The 20,803-nt window shown below is 41.3% G+C and overlaps 1 protein-coding gene and 1 non-coding gene across 2 annotated transcripts in view; both read right to left on the reverse strand.

The window, feature by feature from the left end:
* ULK4 (unc-51 like kinase 4) overlaps positions 1-20,803 on the reverse strand; it is a 542,391-nt gene that overhangs the window by 498,116 nt on the left and 23,472 nt on the right. Inside the window, exons 7-13 of the mRNA XM_038768285.1 lie at positions 20,467-20,550; positions 18,072-18,147; positions 15,330-15,425; positions 6,172-6,299; positions 5,952-6,021; positions 2,787-2,883; positions 155-259 (exon numbers count right to left, since the gene is read on the reverse strand). Coding sequence (XP_038624213.1) covers positions 155-259; positions 2,787-2,883; positions 5,952-6,021; positions 6,172-6,299; positions 15,330-15,425; positions 18,072-18,147; positions 20,467-20,550 — 656 coding nt within the window. The remainder of the gene's footprint in view (positions 1-154; positions 260-2,786; positions 2,884-5,951; positions 6,022-6,171; positions 6,300-15,329; positions 15,426-18,071; positions 18,148-20,466; positions 20,551-20,803) is intronic.
* LOC119925111 lies at positions 13,952-14,115 on the reverse strand. Its single transcript, XR_005449780.1, has one exon. It is a non-coding gene; the product is annotated as a U1 spliceosomal RNA (small nuclear RNA).

Below are 20,803 nucleotides of genomic sequence, written 5' to 3' on the forward strand. Positions count from 1 at the left end.
CCTGCCAGGCAAAGTGAAGCCAGGGTATGCTTACATTTAGATAACTGCTTGTTGACCAGATTAGTTCTAATAACGAGCTGTTTCCATAACAAATATTGAGATTTACAGCAATCAATGTCAGACCGTATTTCAAACTTATTTCATCTTTCCATACCTTTGGATTGTCAATAATATAGGTCACAATCAGGTCAGAGTCTGTGTAGACGAGCTCCTTCATCTTGGATTTCACGTCTTGCTGACTACAATGAGTATCTTTAACCTGGATCAAGCATCAAAATTTAATTAATGCAAAATTCTAATAAAAAAGCACTTAAAAGCTCTCCCAGAAATATCAGTTTAAACAATACTGCAGGAACCATACTGCTGGACTCTGAACAGCCCTGAGTGGCAAGTGATCTGAAACTCTGCTCCTCCAACCTCAAAGTTCTTTTAATATGTGTCCTATTTTTATGTTGGTTTTGTGGGGTTCTGTTTTTCATCTTTCCTTATAGGATCATAGTCAACCCCATTCTCCCCACCTTATTCTTAAATCATGACTCTTAAGAGCCAGAGACCATATCTAATTCACATCCTTGTCCTTTCCCCCCACATTTAATAAAGTGTTTTATACACAGTAGGCCCTCAATAAATGCTACTGAATACATGAATGATACAAGTACTCTGCATTGACACTGGACCAATTTTATACGCTTCATGGAGGTACCCACAATTCTCCCTTCGTACTGTTTTGGAGTCAGAAGTTGAAAACCACATCTTTAATGAAACAGCACTACCCTCCCTCTTCTCCACTGTACATAGGTGTGGGAGCCCTGAACTGGGCCAACCTGAAGGTGCCCAGCAAAACAACAAACATTAAAGAGCAACCCACGAGACAGTCGCCATAAATACAAAGTTCCTAAGTCATAATCAACTGGCCAATATAAAGCCAAGACCTTATTCTAACTGTCCATTTTATTTCTTACTCCATGGATCTTCCCCTACTAACTTGTAGAACTGAAGAAAAATTCAATATTCGGGTGCTATATGGTGCTACATTTCTGAGAATGAAAATGATTTCACAATGTCTGCAGCAGTAGTGACATTTATTCGATGTTCACTTGGTGCAACGTGCCATACTTGGCACTTGGGAAGTACAGAATAACAAAATGATACATTTCCTGCCTACAGGGAGTTTACACCCTAGTGGGGGAGACAAAGAAAAATATTTACAAATAGATAAAACCTCGGAAAGCAGAGACATAAGTGGGTGCAAATCCGTTCCTAAGTGCCAGAGTTGGCTGCAGGTTGATATGGTTTAGAGTGCTAGAAAATGTTAGGGAAGGCTTGTTGGAGGAGGAGGAGGAGGAAGAGGTGGAGGAAGAGGTGCAATTTAAAGAGGGGTTTAAATGTGGGGAGAACTGTGATCTGCCTGATTCATTAATTCATTCAATCGTATTTATTGAGCGCTTACTGTGTGCAGAGCACTGTACTAAGTGCTTAGGAAGTACAAATCGGCAGCAAATCGGCCTGATATAGGATCAAGGAAGTTACAAGCTGATGGAACAATGTGAACTAGGGGACAGAGGTGGGAGAGTCAAGAGTGAGGGCTACGTCCCCTAAGAAGGGGAGGGATCTATCAGTAGATCTACTCAAAAGGGGTTCATTTCTTCCGTTAAGTTTCTTTCCATACATAACCACCACAAACTTGGCACCTATTAAGGATTCCTCTTCATGGTTTGATTTAAAAGCACCCTCAGTTCTTGAATAGTGATGGAGCAATGCTCTTAAAGTCTGCATGAAAGACAACTCATACCTTTATTGGCACCACAACGGCTGCACACAGCCACCTACTCTGAAACTAAAAGATGTCCTATCCATACACACAAGTACTAAAGAAGAACATACCCTTGTTTCCTTTCAGTGTTCTAGCCAAAACACAGTGAAAGCACCACAGGTAATAGGTGTTTTAAAATACCATAGAGAGAAAAGGCTACAATAGCTAGTTTAAAAATGAAATACAATATTTGCTTTTTAAGTCACACTTTCTACTTATTTTACAAAGAACCAATAAATTCAGAACCTATAAGAGCACTAATATACACAGAACTATTTCAGTATGGTTGCTTATGTGTTCCCTGGTTATAAAAAGGCATTTTGTAGAGAAAAATCAGGTAAAGTGCTCCTGAAATGAAATAAAATGACATTTCTAAAGTGATAACATTAAAATGAACATGTATGTGCATAACTAGGGAGCAATGTAAATATAAACTGATGACATTCATTTATGAATCAAATTTAATTTACAGAATTAGTGTAGGCCTATGCAAAAAATTGTACTCACCAAAAGTTTGGCATAGGAAGACTTGATTCTCACCTGAGTTCTAAAACTACAGCACATCTAATGTAACCACCAAATATAAAGTTAAGCTATTTGCAAAATATATAAGGGTGAAAACAAACCCATCAAAAGCAACTGCAATTGCATTTATAAACTAAAGGTTGCTTCAGTTATTTTACACATTCTAAAGAGCTCACTAATCCACTCTTTCCTTTTATGAGGGGTTGGTTTATAAGACTGGGCATCCAATATATCTACAAAGCAACAGGGAGCTATTACTCTCCTTGATGTGTTTATTAGCAGAATAAACATGTACCCGGGACTATAACTTAGTTTTATCACCCATAATTACCAATATGTTACCATATGAATGATGAACAGTGAATGAAGATAATTAAAAATCAATTCTTAATTGCACTTCTTCAAAGTTCCTAGGCAAAAATCAAGTTTCCCTCGATTATCTACTCACCCTTGCCAGATGAGAAGCTTCTGGGGCTGATTGCTGAGTTTTTCCATTACCATGGTTCATCATCACTGTACAACTTGTTCTAGGAGTGGGCCGGGAACTGAAAGTAATCACCCAAAATCATATTTCTCAACACTTATATTCTCTATCTACTCATTCATAAGTTCAATATTTTTAAGATAATCAGTTTCAGACTAAAAAAAAATCCCACTTCAGGGGCAGAGGGTGCCTTCAAATTGGAAAATGATACACATTAAACTAATTTAATCCTCATCTTTTCCACCCTCAGTTTTACTAATTGATCTTGTCTCCAACAGCAAATGAACAACAGATGTTTTAACAGGTAGATTCTGATGAAGGAAACCTTTTTTGAAAAAATAAAGTCTACACAGCATTGTTTCCACAGGCCTGCCAGTGAGAGACATTTAGAAAATGCATGGGAAATTCTGACGGCACAAACAATAACTTGTTCTGCCATAACTTTACATTCAATAAACTACTACAATGAATGTCTGACAAACACATTCTGGTAAGCCAAACAACAGTGCTGCTTGGATTCAGCAACATAAAAAGATTATTTGATGGGGCAAATGCCTAATACACAAGGTTTGGTGTTGTAGCAGCAGCCATCAGCAAGTTCAACGTGCAGGTCGAACCCCCTCACTGGAACCAGGTTAAAGTACAAAATGGACTCTGATCTTATCCAAAATAATTCCCAGATGAACTTTCACCCCAAATATAACATTAATAATGAATTACTTCAAAAGTGCTATGAAAATTATTTTTTTAAAAAAGACTGACCCCTCACTACCAAAACACAAACACTAAGGTTTATCAGTCATCTGCACACATTATTGGTGTTCATTTCAGTAAACCGGAAAAACTGTAACTGTGTCAGTTATTAAACTTTCATAATATCCCTCATATAATGGGATTCTTATAGCCATCTTCTATGCGCTAAACCATAGAGGTGTATATATCTATAATTCTATTAATCTATTTTGGTGTTATTGATGCTTGTCTACTTGTTTTGTTGTCTGTCTCTCCCCTGCGGGATTGTGAGCCCGTTGTTGGGTAGGGATTGTCTCTGTTGCTGAATTGTATTTTCCAAGCACTTAGTACAGTGCTCTGCACACAGTAAGCATTCAATAAATACAAATAAATGAATGAATGAAACCACCTTCAAGAAATGACACAGCAAAAGTGATAATGTTTTGTGACTGCAATTCAGTTCATACTTGAACTGGTTACCCACTGGTGATCAAGATCAAGAAATTGGCATTTCAAGTTAAGAACTCCTATTACTCGTGGAAAGTTTAGGTTTAAACAACTTTAACAGTGGTTCAGGGGAAGAGCCACAGTCTCTTTACACTAAAAAATCTCAACATATGTTTAGTTTTTCTAAATAAAAATGTTGGCATTTGTTAAGCGCTTACTATGTGACAAGCACTGTTCTAAGCGCTGGGGTAGATACAAGGCAATCAGGTTGCCCCATATGGGGCTCACAGTCTTCATCCACATTTGACAGGTGAGGGAACAGACACAGAGAAATTAAGTGACTTTCCCAAAGTCACAAAGCAGACAAGTAGTGGAGCCGGAATTAGAACCCACGACCTCTGATTCCCAAGCCCTGGCTCTTGTCACTAAGCCACGCTGCTTCTCAATAATCTAATCTCCCTTAACTACTAAGCCTATCAATCCTTATCAATGGCATGTACTGAGCACTTACCGTGTGCAAAGCACTGTAGTAAGTGCTTGGGAGAGTACAGTATAACAAAGTTAACAGACATGTTCCCTAGCCACAAGAACCTTACAGCCTAGATATTAAAATAAAATCGTGGATATGTACCTAAGTGCTGTAAGACTGAGGGTGGGTTAAATATTAAGGGCTAAAAGGGTACAAATCCAAGTGCAAGGGTGACACAGAAGGGAGGGGGAGTAGGGGAAAATGAGTCCTTGGTTGGGGAAGACCTCTTGGAAGAGATGTGATTTTAATAAGGCTTTGAAGGTGGGGAGAAGGGTGGTCTGTTGAATATGAAGGGGAAGGAGTTTCAGGCTAGAGGCAGGATGTGGGTGAGGGGTCAGCGGTGAGATAGACAAGCTTGAGGTACAGTGAGTAGGTTGGCATTTGAGGAGCGAAGTGAGCAGCGTGGCTTGTAGTAGGAAATTAGAGAGCTAAGATCTGAAGGGCCAAGCTAAAGCAATATGGCAAGCGCTCGGATCAGTGTAGTATCAGTTTGAATGGAGAGGAAAGGGTGAATTTTAATGATTTTGTGAAGGTAGAACTGGAAGGATTTGGTGAAAGATTGAATATGAGGGTTGAATGAGAAAGGTGAGTCTGGGATAACGCCAGGGTGGATGACGACGCTTTCTATATTGATGGGAAAGTCAGGAGGAGGACAGAGTTTGGGTGGGAACATGAGGAGTTCTACTTTGGACAAGTTTGAGATGTCAGTGAGACATCCAAGTAAAGATGTCCTAAGAACAGGAGGAAACGCAAGACTGCAGAGAAGGAGAAAGTTCAGGGCTGGAGATGTAGATTTGGGAATCATCTGCATATAGTAGTAGTTGAAGCCACGGAAGCAAACGAGTTCCCCAAGGGGGTGGGTGTAGATGGAGAATAGCATAGGACCCAGAAGTGAGCCTTGAGATTCCCTCAGTTAGAGGGTGATAGGGAGAAGAGAAGCTCAAGAAAACAAGATAGAGTAAGCAACCAAAAAGATAGGAGGAGAACCTGGAAAGCACAGTGTCAGTAAAGCCAAGATCAGACAGTGTTTCTAATCCTAAAAATCATATCTGTGATTCCCTGGGAGCCTGGCAGTAACAAAAAGAAATCTGTGTGACATTCTTAGTCACAAGAGCGGTCGGCACTTTCTGACTCTTAAAAAATACACAACCCAGAGGACCTGGGGTCTAATCCCAGCTCAGCCACTTGCCTGCTGTTTAACCCTGGGAAAGTCACTTGCTTCTCTGTGCTTCAGGTTCTTTGACCATAAAATGAGGGATTCCTGTTCTCCCTCCTATTAAGACTGTGAGCCCCATGGGGGCCAGGGACCATGTCCAAGCCAATAAACTCGTACCTACCCCGGCACTTAGAACCATGCTCGAATCGTATTTATGATATTAAATACCATAAAAAAGGCAAGTAAAATCTTTCACTTTACATACCTGAGTAGAAACATAGATTCAAGAACCTCACCACCAAGGGCACTTTTCGGCCGCAGTTCCGCTGGATTTTCTGAGACAAGAAGTGGCATATTACTAGTACTGACTACAAAAGCTACCAAAATCATCATAAAAGGAGGCACGGTGGGGTCACAGCCCTGTTATAGGAGACATTTAGCAATAGTCATTCTTAGAATTAACAATTACTTGTACAAAGCCTTACCTAATTTGAAAGAGCGGTTAAATTGCTGACTGTTCTTCAGCCTGGTAGACTGTGCATCCTGAGGGCTTCTTTGGCTGTCCAACAGTTCCTCAGAGTCTTGAGGCCTTGTGCACACTGCAGTTTCCTGGCTTTTCAGAAAAAGAAAGCCATTCATTATCTGTTTTCTACTTTTAATTCAGAGCACTACAAAGGCAGAACAAACGTTTAAAAAGGTGCTATCAATGCCCACCATTCGGCGGACAAATTCCTAATTTAGAAAAGATTTTCTAATTTAGAAAAGAAGACTTTTTCAAATATTTGAAATGAATATTCATCTTTACTTAAGATTCATTTAAAAACCACTGTATTTAATTAAAACCATTGTATTGTAATTGTATATCCTTTCCAACTAGGAATGGAACAAAAAAATGCATAGTTAATGAACAAGACTTGGATTTTATCTTTAAAAAAACATATCAAAATAATGACCCATATGGGTTTGTATTCTTGAAATACCTTCCTCCTCCAGCTCAAATGGCATTAACTTATTTCTCCCCCTTTAGAGTGTAAGCTTGTTGTGGGCAAGGAATGCATCCATCAGCTCTGTTGTGTTGTACTCTCCCAAGTGTTTAGTACCACGCTCAGCGTACAAGCACTCAAGAAATACCATCGGTTCATTCTCAATCTGACCCAAGTAGCTGGCCTGGCTGTACATTATCATTCTTAAAACGCAGACAGGGAAACTGTTTAAGAGACTCAGAGTGAACTAATGGCAAAACTGGGATGCTTCCTCGTTTTAACTCAAAATCCATGCAGGAATAGGATTTCAATCGTAGGTTGGGGTTCCTGTCAGCCACTGAAATGGGGAATAAATAGAAACACTGGGAACAACAATTCTAGGGCTATAGAGAGAAAAATAATCTCCTTCTACTTATACCTCTTTTTCCTCAGAATCAAAAGTCTCAAACCCCTGAAGCAGTACTAAAGGCTGGGCAAGCCCGTGGTTTCCAAGTGCCCATATCAAGAGTAAATCTTCCATACCAAGCAGCCAGTTAAGGCCCTCATGGAAAACGCCACGAAAATAAAAGGAAAAAGAAAACAAAAACCCTGATAAAAACATAAAGTACTTCTCAGTATTCACAAAATCCCCAGCCATCACTTCAGACCACTCTCCCACAAACCAAGAGGAGAAGCCAAAGTGCCAAAGGGAAAATGGATTTTCCATGGTCACTCTGATATCACATATCTAGTCTTTCGGAATGAAATTCCCATATGACAGAAATCCCTCTATAATCAATCAGTGGTTTTACTTTGCACTTTCTATATGCAGAGCACTGTTCTGATAATAATACTTATGGTATTTGTTGAGTGCTTAATATGTGCCAAGCACTGTTCTAAGCACTGGGGTAGATACAAGGTAAGCAGGTTGTCCCACATGGGACATATCTCCTCTTCAGCTATTTCTAGCACTATCTGCACTCACCTTTGCATTCATACGTTTATTACATTATTTTTGACCTCTCTAGTCAAATATGTGCATATATTTCATCCCCCCCACCCCCCCACACACACCTCACCTCATCCACTGGAGCATAAGCTCCTTGTGGGCAGTGAACTAGTCGTTTTTTTATTCAACACGTTCCAATTGCCTACTATAATGCATCGCACCAAGTGGACACTTACGATGCTAATGCTGCTACTACTTATTACTATGGCTGTGACCCCAAGGGAGGAGATCAACAAATCCTTAAGAAAGGCTCAAGACTATATAGAAATAGGGAGTCAAGGGGAAGAAAGTGGTTCGATTAAAAATTGGATACTAGCCCCATAATACCAGTGCCACAGTGCAAGGGGAGCTATGGGGTCAGGAGACTGGCTAAACTGCAAAAATGTGGAGGAAAGAGACTTTTACTAGGGAGGATTAGTAGAAACTGAGAAGGAATGGGAAGATTAAAAGAGTGGAGGGAGGAAGATGAGTGGACCAGTTAACATAATTTTATCCAGGGCACGGAATTGTATAATACTGGGATGGAGAGGGGACCACTTGGTGTCCTGATTTGGATAAGAGTAGAAGTCAGTTGACCAGGCAGAAAGTGGGTAAAATCAAGAAGAGAGCATTAGCAAAGAGAAGGTAAAATGAGGTAGGTAAAGGGTAAAATGGGCCTGTCTCCTCTTTTCATGCTTTCTTCTTCCAGTCGTTTTTCCAAAGTATCCACTGCTTTCCTCCTACCTGGTGATCAGCAGCTACTCTCTGTCCATCTTACCTCTTCGTATGGTATTAGCAATTGCCTTTAGAATATGGCAGGGAGAATTTAGCTTTTGCCTAAGCACTCACTGAAATTGGTTTAGGATTACAGGAGTAGTAAGCCTATTAACATTTGCTAATTGATATAAATGCTTGTTCTCGATAAGTGCCCTTAACCCACTGGCCTAGAATACCCTGTACTGCATATCTGCCACACAACCACTCTCCTCACCTTCAAAGCCTCATTAACTTCGCATCTCCTCCAAGAGGATTAAGCCCTTTTTCCCCCTACTCCTTCTCACCTATGCACTTGGATCTGTACCCTTTGGGCATTTGGTATCCACCCCACCCTCAAGCCCACAGCATTTATGTACATATCTATAAATTATATAATTATGTTAATATCTGTTTTGCCCTCAAGAATGTAGGCTCATGATGGGCAGGAAACGTGTCTACCAAGGCTGTGGTGCTGTACTCTCCCAAATTCTTAGTAACAATAATAATGGTATTTGTTAAGTGCTTACTATGTGCCAAGCATTGTTCTAAATGCTGGGGTACATACAAGGTAATCAGATTGCCCCACGTGGGGCTCACAGTCTTTATCCCCATTTTACAGATGAGGTAACTGAGGCACAGAGAAGTTAAGTGACTTCCCCAAGGTCACTCAGCAGAGAAGTAGCAGAGCCGGGATTAGTACCCAAGTCCTCTGATTCCCAAGCCTGTGCTCTTTCCACTAAGCCACACTGCTTCTCAGTGCTCTGCACACAATACAGTGCTCCACACACAGTAAGTGCTCAATAAATACAGATTTACTGTAAGGAAAGCTACCAAATGCAATTATGTTGGTTGATAGAGAAGCAGCGAAGCTTAGTGAATAGAGTACGGGCTTGGGAATCAGAGGATGTGGGTTCTAATCCCGGCTCTGCTACTTGTCTGCTGTGTGACCTTGGGGAAGTCACTTCACTTTTCTGTGCCTCAGTTGCCTCATCTGTAAAATGGGGATAAAGACTGTGCGCCCCATGTGGGACAGGGATTGTGTCCAACCTGATTAAATTGCATTTATCCCAGTGCTCAGAACAGTGCTTGACACACAGTAAGCGCATAACTACCATCATATATTGTTTATGAAAACAGAACATTTTTAATCTTTTAGGACTATAGTTAAGTCAGCATCATGATAGCCAATAACTTATATCTGAGGGCCCTCTGGATGCAAGACCTTGCCAGAGGCACTCCGTAAAACTCCTTTAGGGCAGGATAATGATGTAAAAAAGGCCCCTTTGTTAAAAAAAAATCACCTTGTATGAAAGCAATATAGAAAAAAAAAACCTAAAAAGAAAAAGCATGACCTAGTAAAAGGAAAACAAATCTGGGAGGGGGCCTGGGATCTAATCCCAGATCTGCCAATTGCCTAATGTGCAACCGTGGACAAGTCACAACCTCCCTGAACCTCTGTTTCTTCATCTGTAAAATAGGGATTAAATAATTGTCTCCCTCTCCACTAGGCTGTACACCCTACTTGGGACAGGGACTGTGTCTCTCCTGATTACAGTGAGTCTCTTCCAGGGCTTAGCCCAGTGCTTGGCACATAGTAGGGACAAATAATAATAATAATAATTTTGGTATTGGTTAAGCCCTTGCTATGTGCAAAGCACTGTTCTAAGTGCTGGGGAGGATACAAGGTGATCAGGTTGTCCCATGTGGGGCTCACAATCAATCCCCATTTGACAGATGAGGTAACTGAGGCACAGAGAAGTTAAGTGACTTGCCTAAAGTCACAAGCTGACAGCCAGGATTGGAACCCATGACCTCTGACTCCCAAGCCCAGGCTCTTTCTACTGAGCCACGCTGCTTCTCTACTACCATTACTGCTATATTATTATTAATGACATCCTCTTAAAGCATTTTTAAAAGATAAGCTATAAAAAACACTTCAAATATAATCAACAGGAGTGAAAAATGTGAAATTATTTAAGTGAGAACTCTGCAAAAAGGGAAGCCAATCATTTAAGAACTGGCAATACTCGATGTTTCTTAAATTATAAAAACTGTTCAACTACGGGAATATTGATTTTTCACTTTCAAAAGTTGAGGACTAAGGATGATTTAAAAGGCTCACCCAGCAAAAATCCGACTGTTGCTTTTGTTGTTGCCAACTCATTGTTTCTGCTGAATTCGCTCTGTTGTTACTTTCCCTGCGTGTCAGCAGCTTCCAGCCCTACAAACAACCCCCATTTTTAGGCAATGAGCCTCCAGTAGCCCAAGGGCCGTTTGAATTATTCTCCTTTTACTCTTGCTAAGCACTTAATACAGTACCTTTAACTAAGAGCGTATTAAATGCCAATGAATGACAACAATATTCTGGTATTTCATTCTAATTTATATCCGCTTTCATCATTTCACACTTTCACAGCATTCCCAGCTTCACGGCATATATGCTTTGGTTAGAACAGTGCTTTGAAGGATGGAAGAGTGGAAGCAGTCATGAATTGGGCATGCTATCCCTTGGCTTTCTTAATGAGATGTAATTTATTTTCAAACACTTTCATGAGATAAAAAAGACATTTGCAATGCCTTAGAACAGGCAAGAATCCAAGGAATAACAACCTGGGAAAACAACACAATCTGTTTCATATCCCTCAAACCGTCACTTTGCAAGTTGATTTCTCAGGGTAATTGTTCTCCTGCCTCGACAGGGATGACAACAGAGTTGGCTTCCAGCTACACCGTGTTTGGTTCTTTCCACCTCAATTACAGTCAAAGCCATCCGAGCAAGCAGAATATAAATTAAGTGAAGCCGATCATCAGAATCATGTAGTAAATTTATTCACATATGTATGCTGAGCGTTAGCAGAAGGAATTAGCAGGAAGAACCATGGAGACCCTACTATCTAGAGCAATTAAAAACCAGTCTGGCCTTCATGGGAAACATGTCTTTCCAAAATTTAAAAATGATGGAAAATCCAACTTGGAAGGTTCAGATATCAAAAAGATTTTTCTAAGCATTTTAGAAAATAATAATAATAATGGAATTTGTTAGGCACTTACTATGTGTCAAGCACTGTTCTAAGTGCTGGGGTAGATAGAATGTAATCAGGTTGTCCCACGTGGGACTCAATCTCAATCCCCATTTTACAGATGAGGTAACAGACACAGAGAAGGTAAGTGACTTACCCAAGGTCACACAGCAGACAAGTGGCGGAGCCGGAATTAGAACCCCTGTCCTCTTGACTCTCAAGCCCCTGCTCTTGCCACTAAGCCACGCTCCTCCTCCTATTGTAGTGTCTATTTATATAAACTTGAACCAGCCTGATATTTACCATAAATCAAAGGTAACAATCATTTGAGTTGAAACAAAGACTGCAGCATATAAGAGGGTCTGAAGAATATTTTACACACAGCTGTAACCCTGTCTGTAATATGTTCCTCCACAGTGAGTGCGTCATGCACAGCTGGGTTCTGGGATATGTTACGTTCCATTCCAGAACCAGCTCCAACATCTTGGCCAAATCCTAAAGGCAAGTACAATTTACACTGTAGATCCCTCGCTCTCCTCCCATCCCATCTTCCCTTCCACCTCCCCTGTTCCTAGAGGTCTCCAATCCCCATGCAGTCCAAACTTGATCCCCTCCACAGCCAATATTTTTTTTTCTTTTGGGGGAGAGGGTGGAGTGGGGTGGCCAAGGGGAGGAAACCTCTCAGGATGACACCTGGAGAGTTTCCAGTACTCTCCCAGTCTCGACTATGGGAGGGAGAGTCAAGCAGAGGCAAACCCATTCCATTCCTAGCTTGGGCACTGGCTAGTGAGTGGAAGACAAGTCAAAACTCCCCTATGCTGGGCAGCAGCAGTAAGGGAGAGAGTCAAGGGTGGAGACTCAAGTTTACTGCGCGGAAGAAGGCAATGGTAACCCACTGCCATATTTTGACCAAGAAAACTCTGTGGATACACTACCGGAACGACTGCAGATGGAGCGTTCTGGGAGAGATGTGCCCATAGAGTCGCTATGGGTCGGAGATGACTCAACAGCATATGACAAGGTGGTATTTTGCTGTTATTTTTTAATCGAGTCATGTGTTGCCCCATTCAAGCTTCACTCACTAGCTGGAAGGGATATTACCAGGGTCCAAACACCACCCAATGGCCAGACATCTAGTTTCCAGGCTCTCCTCCCTGTCCCAAGGGACTCCCTGCCAGCTCAGTTTGACTCAGCCCCCACCTTCTCCAACCCATTCCTGCATACACCTCCCTCATTTCCTAGAAAACAGAAGCCTGTTGTTTCTAGTATCCCTGCCGGGGCCATAACGCACAGCCAAGAAATGAGTAATCTGTAGGAACCAAAAGTGAGCCAAGAGACAAAGGAGCAGAAATCCCCTCCCAAGGTGCTTCTCCCTCCTCCGCTGCCCCTTCCAACCCTGAGGAGCTCGGATTCAAGCTAGTATTTAGGAAGCAGCAGATGCTTTGGGGTGGGGGAGAGGATGGGGAGGTGAGTGGTGATTTTGCCACTTTGGCCAAAGGCAGCCCAGATAGGGACAGGGTAAAAAGGGAAGCCAGAGTCAGACTTAAACCTCTTTCCCTTCCATCCTGTCACATCTGTGCTGCCTCCGCCCTGCAAGCCCAGCCAAAGTGGAAAACTGGGCTCAGGTCAGTAACTGGGGAAGGGGTGGAACTTGGGGGCGGGCGGAGGAGGAGGGACGACAAAGGGAGGAAAGGGTGGAGAAAGAATTGACTTCCTTGCAACGATTAGACATAAGGTCAGGGGCACAGCTTATGCATCCTAGATACATTGGCAATAAATGCATGGCATTACTGCTGGACTTTATTACAGTTGCTCAGGACCTGGGGTACCCCTAAAGCAGACATTCATACACCTGGCATATCATCATCCCAATGTAGTGAGTGCTGAGCACAAAGCACTGTACTAAGTGCTTGTGAGAGTACAATATTCATTCATTCAATCGATCATATTTATTGAGCGCTTACTGTGTGCAGAGCACTGTACCAAGTGCTTGGGAAGTACAAATTGGCAACATATAGAGACGGTCCCTACCCAACAGCGGGCTCACAGTCTAGAAGGGGGTTGTTGGTAGATACATTCTCTGCCCACAGTGAGCTTAGAGTCTAGATGGGGAGACAGGCATTAATATAAATACCCTGGCACATGCTCAGTCCACAGTAAACACACACACACAAAATTTATAATCAAGTTGGACAAATTGTCTAGCTCAATTAATTAGGGGAAAAACTCCCCTCCCCCGCCCCGCCCCGACTGTAAGCGCATTGTGGGCAGGGATTATCTCTTTTTATTGCTGTATTGTACTTTCCAAGTGCTTAGTACAGTGCTCTGCATACAGTAAGTGCTCAAAAATTATGACTGACTGAATGAAAAATATTTGGTTCCTAACTGAAAGACAAACAGAACAGCAGACTGTGGCCTACTACTCAGAATTGGAATGAGGGAGCTAACTCAGTTATCAAGGTCTTTCCCTTAAAACAAACCCCTAAATATGGGTACACAAAACCTACCTATTAGAAACTCTACTCTTATAACAAAATGTCAGAGGACAGAGTGAATGCTGTCCCCCATTACCACAAATTATGTAGTTGTGTGTCCTCCATTTGTGGAAATGGCAGGGACCAGCACAACCAGAGTGGAATGGATCAGCCTCACCCTGGGAAAAACACTTATCTGACCATGGTACTGCCCCTGCCAGGTAAGTATACACAGTCATGCACATAGGGGTTTAATCTGAAAGTTGAAATGCTTAGACTTAAAATTCCCAAAAGTCATTGGCAAAGCATGTCATACATTATGAATAAAAGAGTAAAGCTGGAATTGAATAGAGGACGTGAAATTTGTATCAACATATTACATAACAATACATAAACAAGCCTTTTGTTTAACTAAAATTTTTTTGTAGCAGTACTGACTTTCATATCTGAAAGTGGTTGTCAGCCCAGGAAGTGGGATGGGGGAGAAAATGAGTGAGGAGATCAGAAAGACCACCCCTAAGCAATCAACTTCTCTAGCCCTGGATCTTGATCTAACCTATAATTTCACATCTCCAAATGCCTCCAGGATATCACCAGTCCACTTGGATGTCCCGCCAGCACCTCAATCTCAACACCGAACTCATTTTCCTTCCCAAATCCTCTTTCTTCACCTAACTTTAAAGGAAATGGTGAGAGGTTTTTGTTTGATGTGGAGTTGGATGGGCAACCACTGGAGTTTCTTGAGTGGGGGAAAAAATGTCCTGAACAGTTTTGTAGGAAACTGATTCGAGCAGCAGAGTGAAGTGTGGATTGGAGTAGGGAGAGACAAGAGGCTGAGAGATCAGCAAGGAGGTTGATACAGTAATCAAAGTGGGATACGATAAGTGACTGTATTAATGCTGTAGCAGTTTGGATGGAGTAAGCACTTAGTACAGTGCTCTGCACACAGTAAGTGCTCAATAAATACGATTGAATGAGTGATGAAGAGGAAAGGGTGGATTTTAGTGATGTTATAAAGGTGTAACCAACAAGATTTAGTTGCTGTTAACTCTATGTAGAACACCTACATGTTCTTTTCCCCTCAATCACTAGAGGGATGTCAGGACAACATTTCTGGGTATTCTTTCAGAAAGACAGCCCTTGTGAATTTAATCTGGTTTGTTTCGTATCTGTATCTTATTGTACTTTAAAGAGTGAAGCTCTTTCGAGCAAGAGGCCATGTTTAAATCAACATCCATATATTCTTTCCTGCGCTTAATACGGTACTTTACACATTGTAAACACTTAATAAAAGTTATTAATGAATGACAAGGAGTCATGTCAAATTAAAATTACTTTCCAAAATGAACATAAAACGAATCACCCCAAAAATAATATCCCAATTGCTTTTAAAAATTTCTACCGCACATTATGAAGAATTAATGTCATTAAAAATAAATTTACCTGAATTTGGCTTCTTGAGTGGTTACAGACACACCATCAATATTGCTGAAAGCCTCTTTCCAGAATGGATGCTGTAGCAAATCTATCCAGGTCAATCTTTATGAAATAAGAAAGTAAACATTTTTAAATCCCAGCCCATTGTTGGGTAGGGACCATCTCTATATGTTGCCAATTTGTACTTCCCAAGCGCTTAGTACAGTGCTCTGCACACAGTAAGCACTCAATAAATATGATTAAATTAATGAATATCATGATTGAATTTTTTTTTATATTCCCCCCCCACCCCCCAAAAGAAACACTACCCACATTTTTCCCTGAATTAAAGAGGCACAGACAGGGAAAGGCATATGAAGGCAGAGGGCCATTTACCAAAGCTGACATCGTATGTCAAGAAAAAAAAAAAGGAACAGTTAAGGCCAGAAACTACTGGATGCTGTCACCACAACCATCACAGCTGCCATGACAAAAAGCTGGTTCCTCAATAGCCAGGCAGAATCACTTCTCAAAATGAGAGCTAATTAAGTCTTAGCTTCAGCCAATTCTCCAGGGAAGCAGTCCCATTCCGTCCTTTGTATCTCAGCCCTTCCTGTGGGTTTCCTGGTTCCCATCTCCCTGAACACCAAGATTATCCCCCTGTCTCCCTTGTACCTTGCCCTGCTCTCTTTTCTAAGTCATTTTAGAATTCATTCTTCTATTGCTCCAAGGCGACTGACCTCATTTCTGAGGATGTTCTCTTCCAGGCTCATTCTGTGTCCAGTGGTACCTGCCTTCTGGACTGCAAAGTCAGGTGGCTGGGGACGGCCAGGGTGAAACCAGGGGCCAAGGTCCCCCAGCTCTGCCATTCCAGAAAGCTGGGATCATCAGACACAGAATTTGCTGGGGTAATAATAGCAGACACAAGGTCCAACATATTGGAGCTGTAGAAAAAGATCTATAAAAATAAATTTGGGAATAAATATTTACTGAGCACCTACAGTGGACAGAACACTGTACTAAGTGCTTGGGAGAGCTCTAAAGAGGAAACAGACACTAAAGTAATTTACAGATAGGAGGAATAAGGAAAAGGAGATAAATATGTGAGTTAATGAGTACTTACTAGAGCATGCAAGATAAATACGTAAGTTCTACGGGCATGAGTTCACCAGCACTTAGATGGCACAGAAGCTCTGAGGTGGGCCACGGGAAATTAGAGATTAATTGGGGAAGATTTCCTGGAGATGTGATTTCCAAAAAGCTTTAAAGATGTGCTCTGTCATATCTGGACTGGGGAGGAATTCCAAGTAGGAGGGGGAAGGCAAGGTTGGCAACAGAGGAGAGGAGAAGAAAGCAGGCAGGGGTGGGGGGTAGGTTAGCTTGGGAAGAACAAAGAACATGAGCTCGGGTGTTGTGGAAAAAGAGTAGAAAGGCGGGACAGGGAGAGCTGATTAAATCCTTCAAAGCCAAAGGTGAAATGCTGAGGAGTGAGTAAACACTGGAGGTTTTTCTGAGAAGTAGGGAACATGTCCAGGATTGGGGCAGGGGCAGAAGAAGAAGAGAGTCCAAAATGCCTAAAAGCCACTGAAGCCCAGAGAGAGGAGGGAGGGGTACGAGCCAGGCTAAGGGGCTGGGAGAGGGCTAACTCTGTATAGCTCCAAGGGTCCTAGTTTCTAAGGGCCTTAAAGGGGCAAAATGTTCTCCTCTGGCGGAGAACCACAGCAACACTGATGATTGCAGGGCCAGCAGGAGTTCCTGCCCCTCAGCTTCTTGAAGAGTTCCCAGGGAACCTCACCTCCACTGAACCTGGAAAGCAGAGCAGCAGAGGCAGAAGCAAGTATGAAAAGCTCCGGCTGCTGTTGCCTCTACATTCTGCAATAATTATGGCACTTGTTAAGTGCTTACTAGGTGACAAGCTCTGTTTAAGTGTTGGGGTAGATACAATAAAGATGTCATTTTAAGAAAAAAATGAAGTGGATAGCTAATTTTAAAATAATTCAAAACTTCTGGTACAGTGATGCAACAAGTGTTCTATTGCTCATTTAGAAACAAGTTTGGGCCTTCATGTTTGGCACTGTTTCACACTAATTTTATGTTCAGGAGAGGATTCTGACCATATTAAAATCCTTTTGGCTTTCAGATAAATTACAACTGAGAAAAAAATATATATTTAAAGATCCTATAAGAAAAGTATTTTTTCAGTTTTGTACTCTCATCATTGGGAAGGAGCCAATTTCTTACTATTGGCTTTTAAGCACTCAATCAGCTCGCTGATCTACAGCGTGGCTCAGTGGAAAGAGTACAGGCTTTGGAGTCAGAGGTCATGGGTTCAAATTCTAGCTCCATCAATTGTCAGCTGCGTGACTTTGGGCAAGTCACTTAACTTCTCTGTGCCTCAGTGACCTCATCTATAAAATGGGGATTAAGACTGTGAGCCCCCTGTGGGACAACCTGATCACGTTGTAACCTCTCCAGTGCTTAGAACAGTGCTTTGCACATAGTAAGCGCTTCATAAATGCCATCATTATTACTATTATTATTATTATTAGAAGGGGGAGACACTCAAATATGATTGATTATTCCAACTTCATCACTACATCCAATTTACCTCAATTTCAGTAATAACATCCTCCTGGACAAAGGTAATAGGCCTTCCTTTAAAATCAACACCCAGAAATAACTAAGAAGTGAGTCAAGAGCAGGGCATAGTTGAAAGGTAAGCTACATACAAAAACATGTTTTTAAATCATTATTTTTGGAAATCTCTACCTTTTCTGAGGGTCTTTTTGAAGTAAGCCATTGAGCAAATTAACCAATTCTGAAGATGCTTTCAAAGCAGAGGAACCTAAATGTGCAAAAATAAATGTTAAAATTTGAAAAGTGAAAGTACTACATTTCAGTAATTTTTAAAAAGCCACTTTAATCATTCTTTACATACACCTCTCAGGCAAAAGGGTCCAAAATGCTTTAAAAATACCAACACAGTCTTCAAAACATCCAGTGAAGGTAGTTATTCATTTCTTGTACTTCCCAAGCGCTTAGTACGGTGCTCTGCACACAGTAAGCGCTCAATAAATACGACTGATTGATTGATTGATTTCTGCCTTCAGTCAATCAACAAAATAATTAAGACAAAGAGGAAAAATAAAAATGCTAGAACCTTGAATTTGTTAAGGACTTTTTATTTTCAAAAGCACTTTCACGTCAACTATCTACCTCCCAGTGGAGCAGGAAGAAGTAGGTATTATTATCCCCATTTTACAGATGAGGAAACTGAGGAACAAAAAGATCAAGTGGCTTCTCCAGACTGTAAACTCATGGGCGGAATGTATCCGCTAATTCTGTTGTAGCGTACTCCCCCAGGTGTTTAATATAGTTCTCTACATATAAGCACTCAATAAATACCATTGATTATTCATTCAATCATACTCATTGAGCACTCACTTTGTGCAGAGCACTGTACTAAGCAATAAACACAGTCGTTGCCCACAACGAGTTTACAGTCTGTGGGGGTGTGGCAGGGGGGAGAGTCAGATACTAAGAGTAAGGGGGGAGAGGAATTGTCTGTTAGATATGAGGAGGAAAGGTGATCCAGGCCAGAGGCAGATGTGGAGAAACAGAGGCACAGTGAGAAGGTTAGCATCACAGGAGGGAAGTGTGTGGGCTGGGTTGTAGTAGGGGAGCAGCAGTGACGTAGGAGGGGGCAAGGGGACTGAGTGCTTAAAAGCCAATGGTGAGGAGTTTTTATTTTTAACGGACAATGGCAGAGCAGGGGCTAGACCCAGTTCCCCCAGCTCCCAGACCCCTGTTCTTTCCAAAACCTGATTTTTTGCTAAAGAATGAAACCAGAAAGAAACAAAAAGCCATACAAGGGTCACATGCCAACTGCACTGTACTCTCCCAAATGGTGACTACAGTACTCTGTATATCGTAAGTTAATTGGTTGGTTGATTGATTTTCTATGGCATTCCCAAAATGAGGCGGGCAACTCTGGAGGAAAGCCCCGGCGGCCACAACTTGGATGGAGAGTAAAATACTCAGTTGTACCCTGCTCCTATCAGAGGAGATCAAATTAGAGCAAAAATGCATGTAAATTGCACTATCCCCCCCCTCTTCCTTGCATATCCTTAAGTGTTGAATTTAGGCAACAGGAATACACAAGGAAGGGTGCTTCCCCAGCCAAATTTGGGTTGGGCTTGGTTTGGCCCTATTCTGGGCAACCTATTCTGACATGGTTGGTTCCTACTGACCTAAAGGACCTACTATATAGAGCTCTACTATGCCTCCTCAGAGCCAGAAACTTTTTTCTTTTCTTTTTTTTAAACGATACTTGTTAAGCCCTTATTACTGGGGTAGATACAAGTAAATCGGGTTGGACACAGTCTCTGTCTCACATGGGCCTCACAGACTTAATCTCCATTTTACAGATGAGGTAACTGAGGCACAGAGAAGTTAAATGACTTGCCCAAGAACACATAGCAGACATTGGGCAGAGGTAGGATAAAACCCAGGTCCTTCTGAGTCTAAGGCCTGTGCTCTGTCCACTAAGCCATGCTTTGTCTCTAAATACAAACTAATCAGGTTGGACCCAGTCCATATTCCCACATGGAACATGCAATCTTAATCCCTGTTTTACAGATAACTAAGGCACAGAGAAGTGACTTACCCAAGGTCACACAGAAAAGTGGCAGAGCTAGAAAGCTCTGTCACATGTGTCATTAGACAGACTAATAAAGATTAATTTTGTACTATTTTACTTTTACTATTTTAAAGCATATGAATATATCTTCAGGGTAGTAATTTATTGCTCTCAGAGCCCCCTAAAGCTCAAATAAAGCTCATTAATTATTAGATTAATGAACATGACAGTGACATCATCCTAGAACTTCAACAAAAAAAAAAGTGAAGCTAGGCAAAAGATGTGAGCTCCTTAGCTGTGTTTACACAGTGGCTACACAGAAGTTTTACAACATCTCTAAATCGCTTCAAGTAGGATACTTCCACTTTCATTATGTACAAATTCCTGAAAAGTCAGGGGTGAAATATCTGAGTCCATGGAAAATTTGAAGCTTCAAAAAGATCAGGCTCAGGTGCCTCTAATAAGAATTCCAGGATCATTCATTTGCTTAGTGTAAAAAAGTCATCTGTTCTGTAGAAATTTTACCTTTTGCCAAAGGGGGTGGAGGATCTTGACACAAAATCTGTTCAATTAATTCCAATAAGCTTTCTGAAAAGAAGGGAGGTCTTCCTAAAAAATAAAAAGTTCTTTGTCAAGTTAAGCAATATTCTACTGTCTCCCAATGTTATAAAATAAATATTGGTTGAACTTATCTAAATCAGTGCTACTCAATTCTTGATAAGCTGTGGGCCAAAAATGCCCAGTCTCACCCTGTGGCACTTATCACATAATTCAGTGAAAAACTGTAACTACAGTTTTCTATAATAATGTAATTTTGAGCAAATACATACAATCCAATAAGTTAATTATATAGTACCAAATT

Source organism: Tachyglossus aculeatus, chromosome 2 (assembly GCF_015852505.1).
Source record: "Tachyglossus aculeatus isolate mTacAcu1 chromosome 2, mTacAcu1.pri, whole genome shotgun sequence".
Classification (NCBI taxonomy): domain Eukaryota; kingdom Metazoa; phylum Chordata; class Mammalia; order Monotremata; family Tachyglossidae; genus Tachyglossus; species Tachyglossus aculeatus.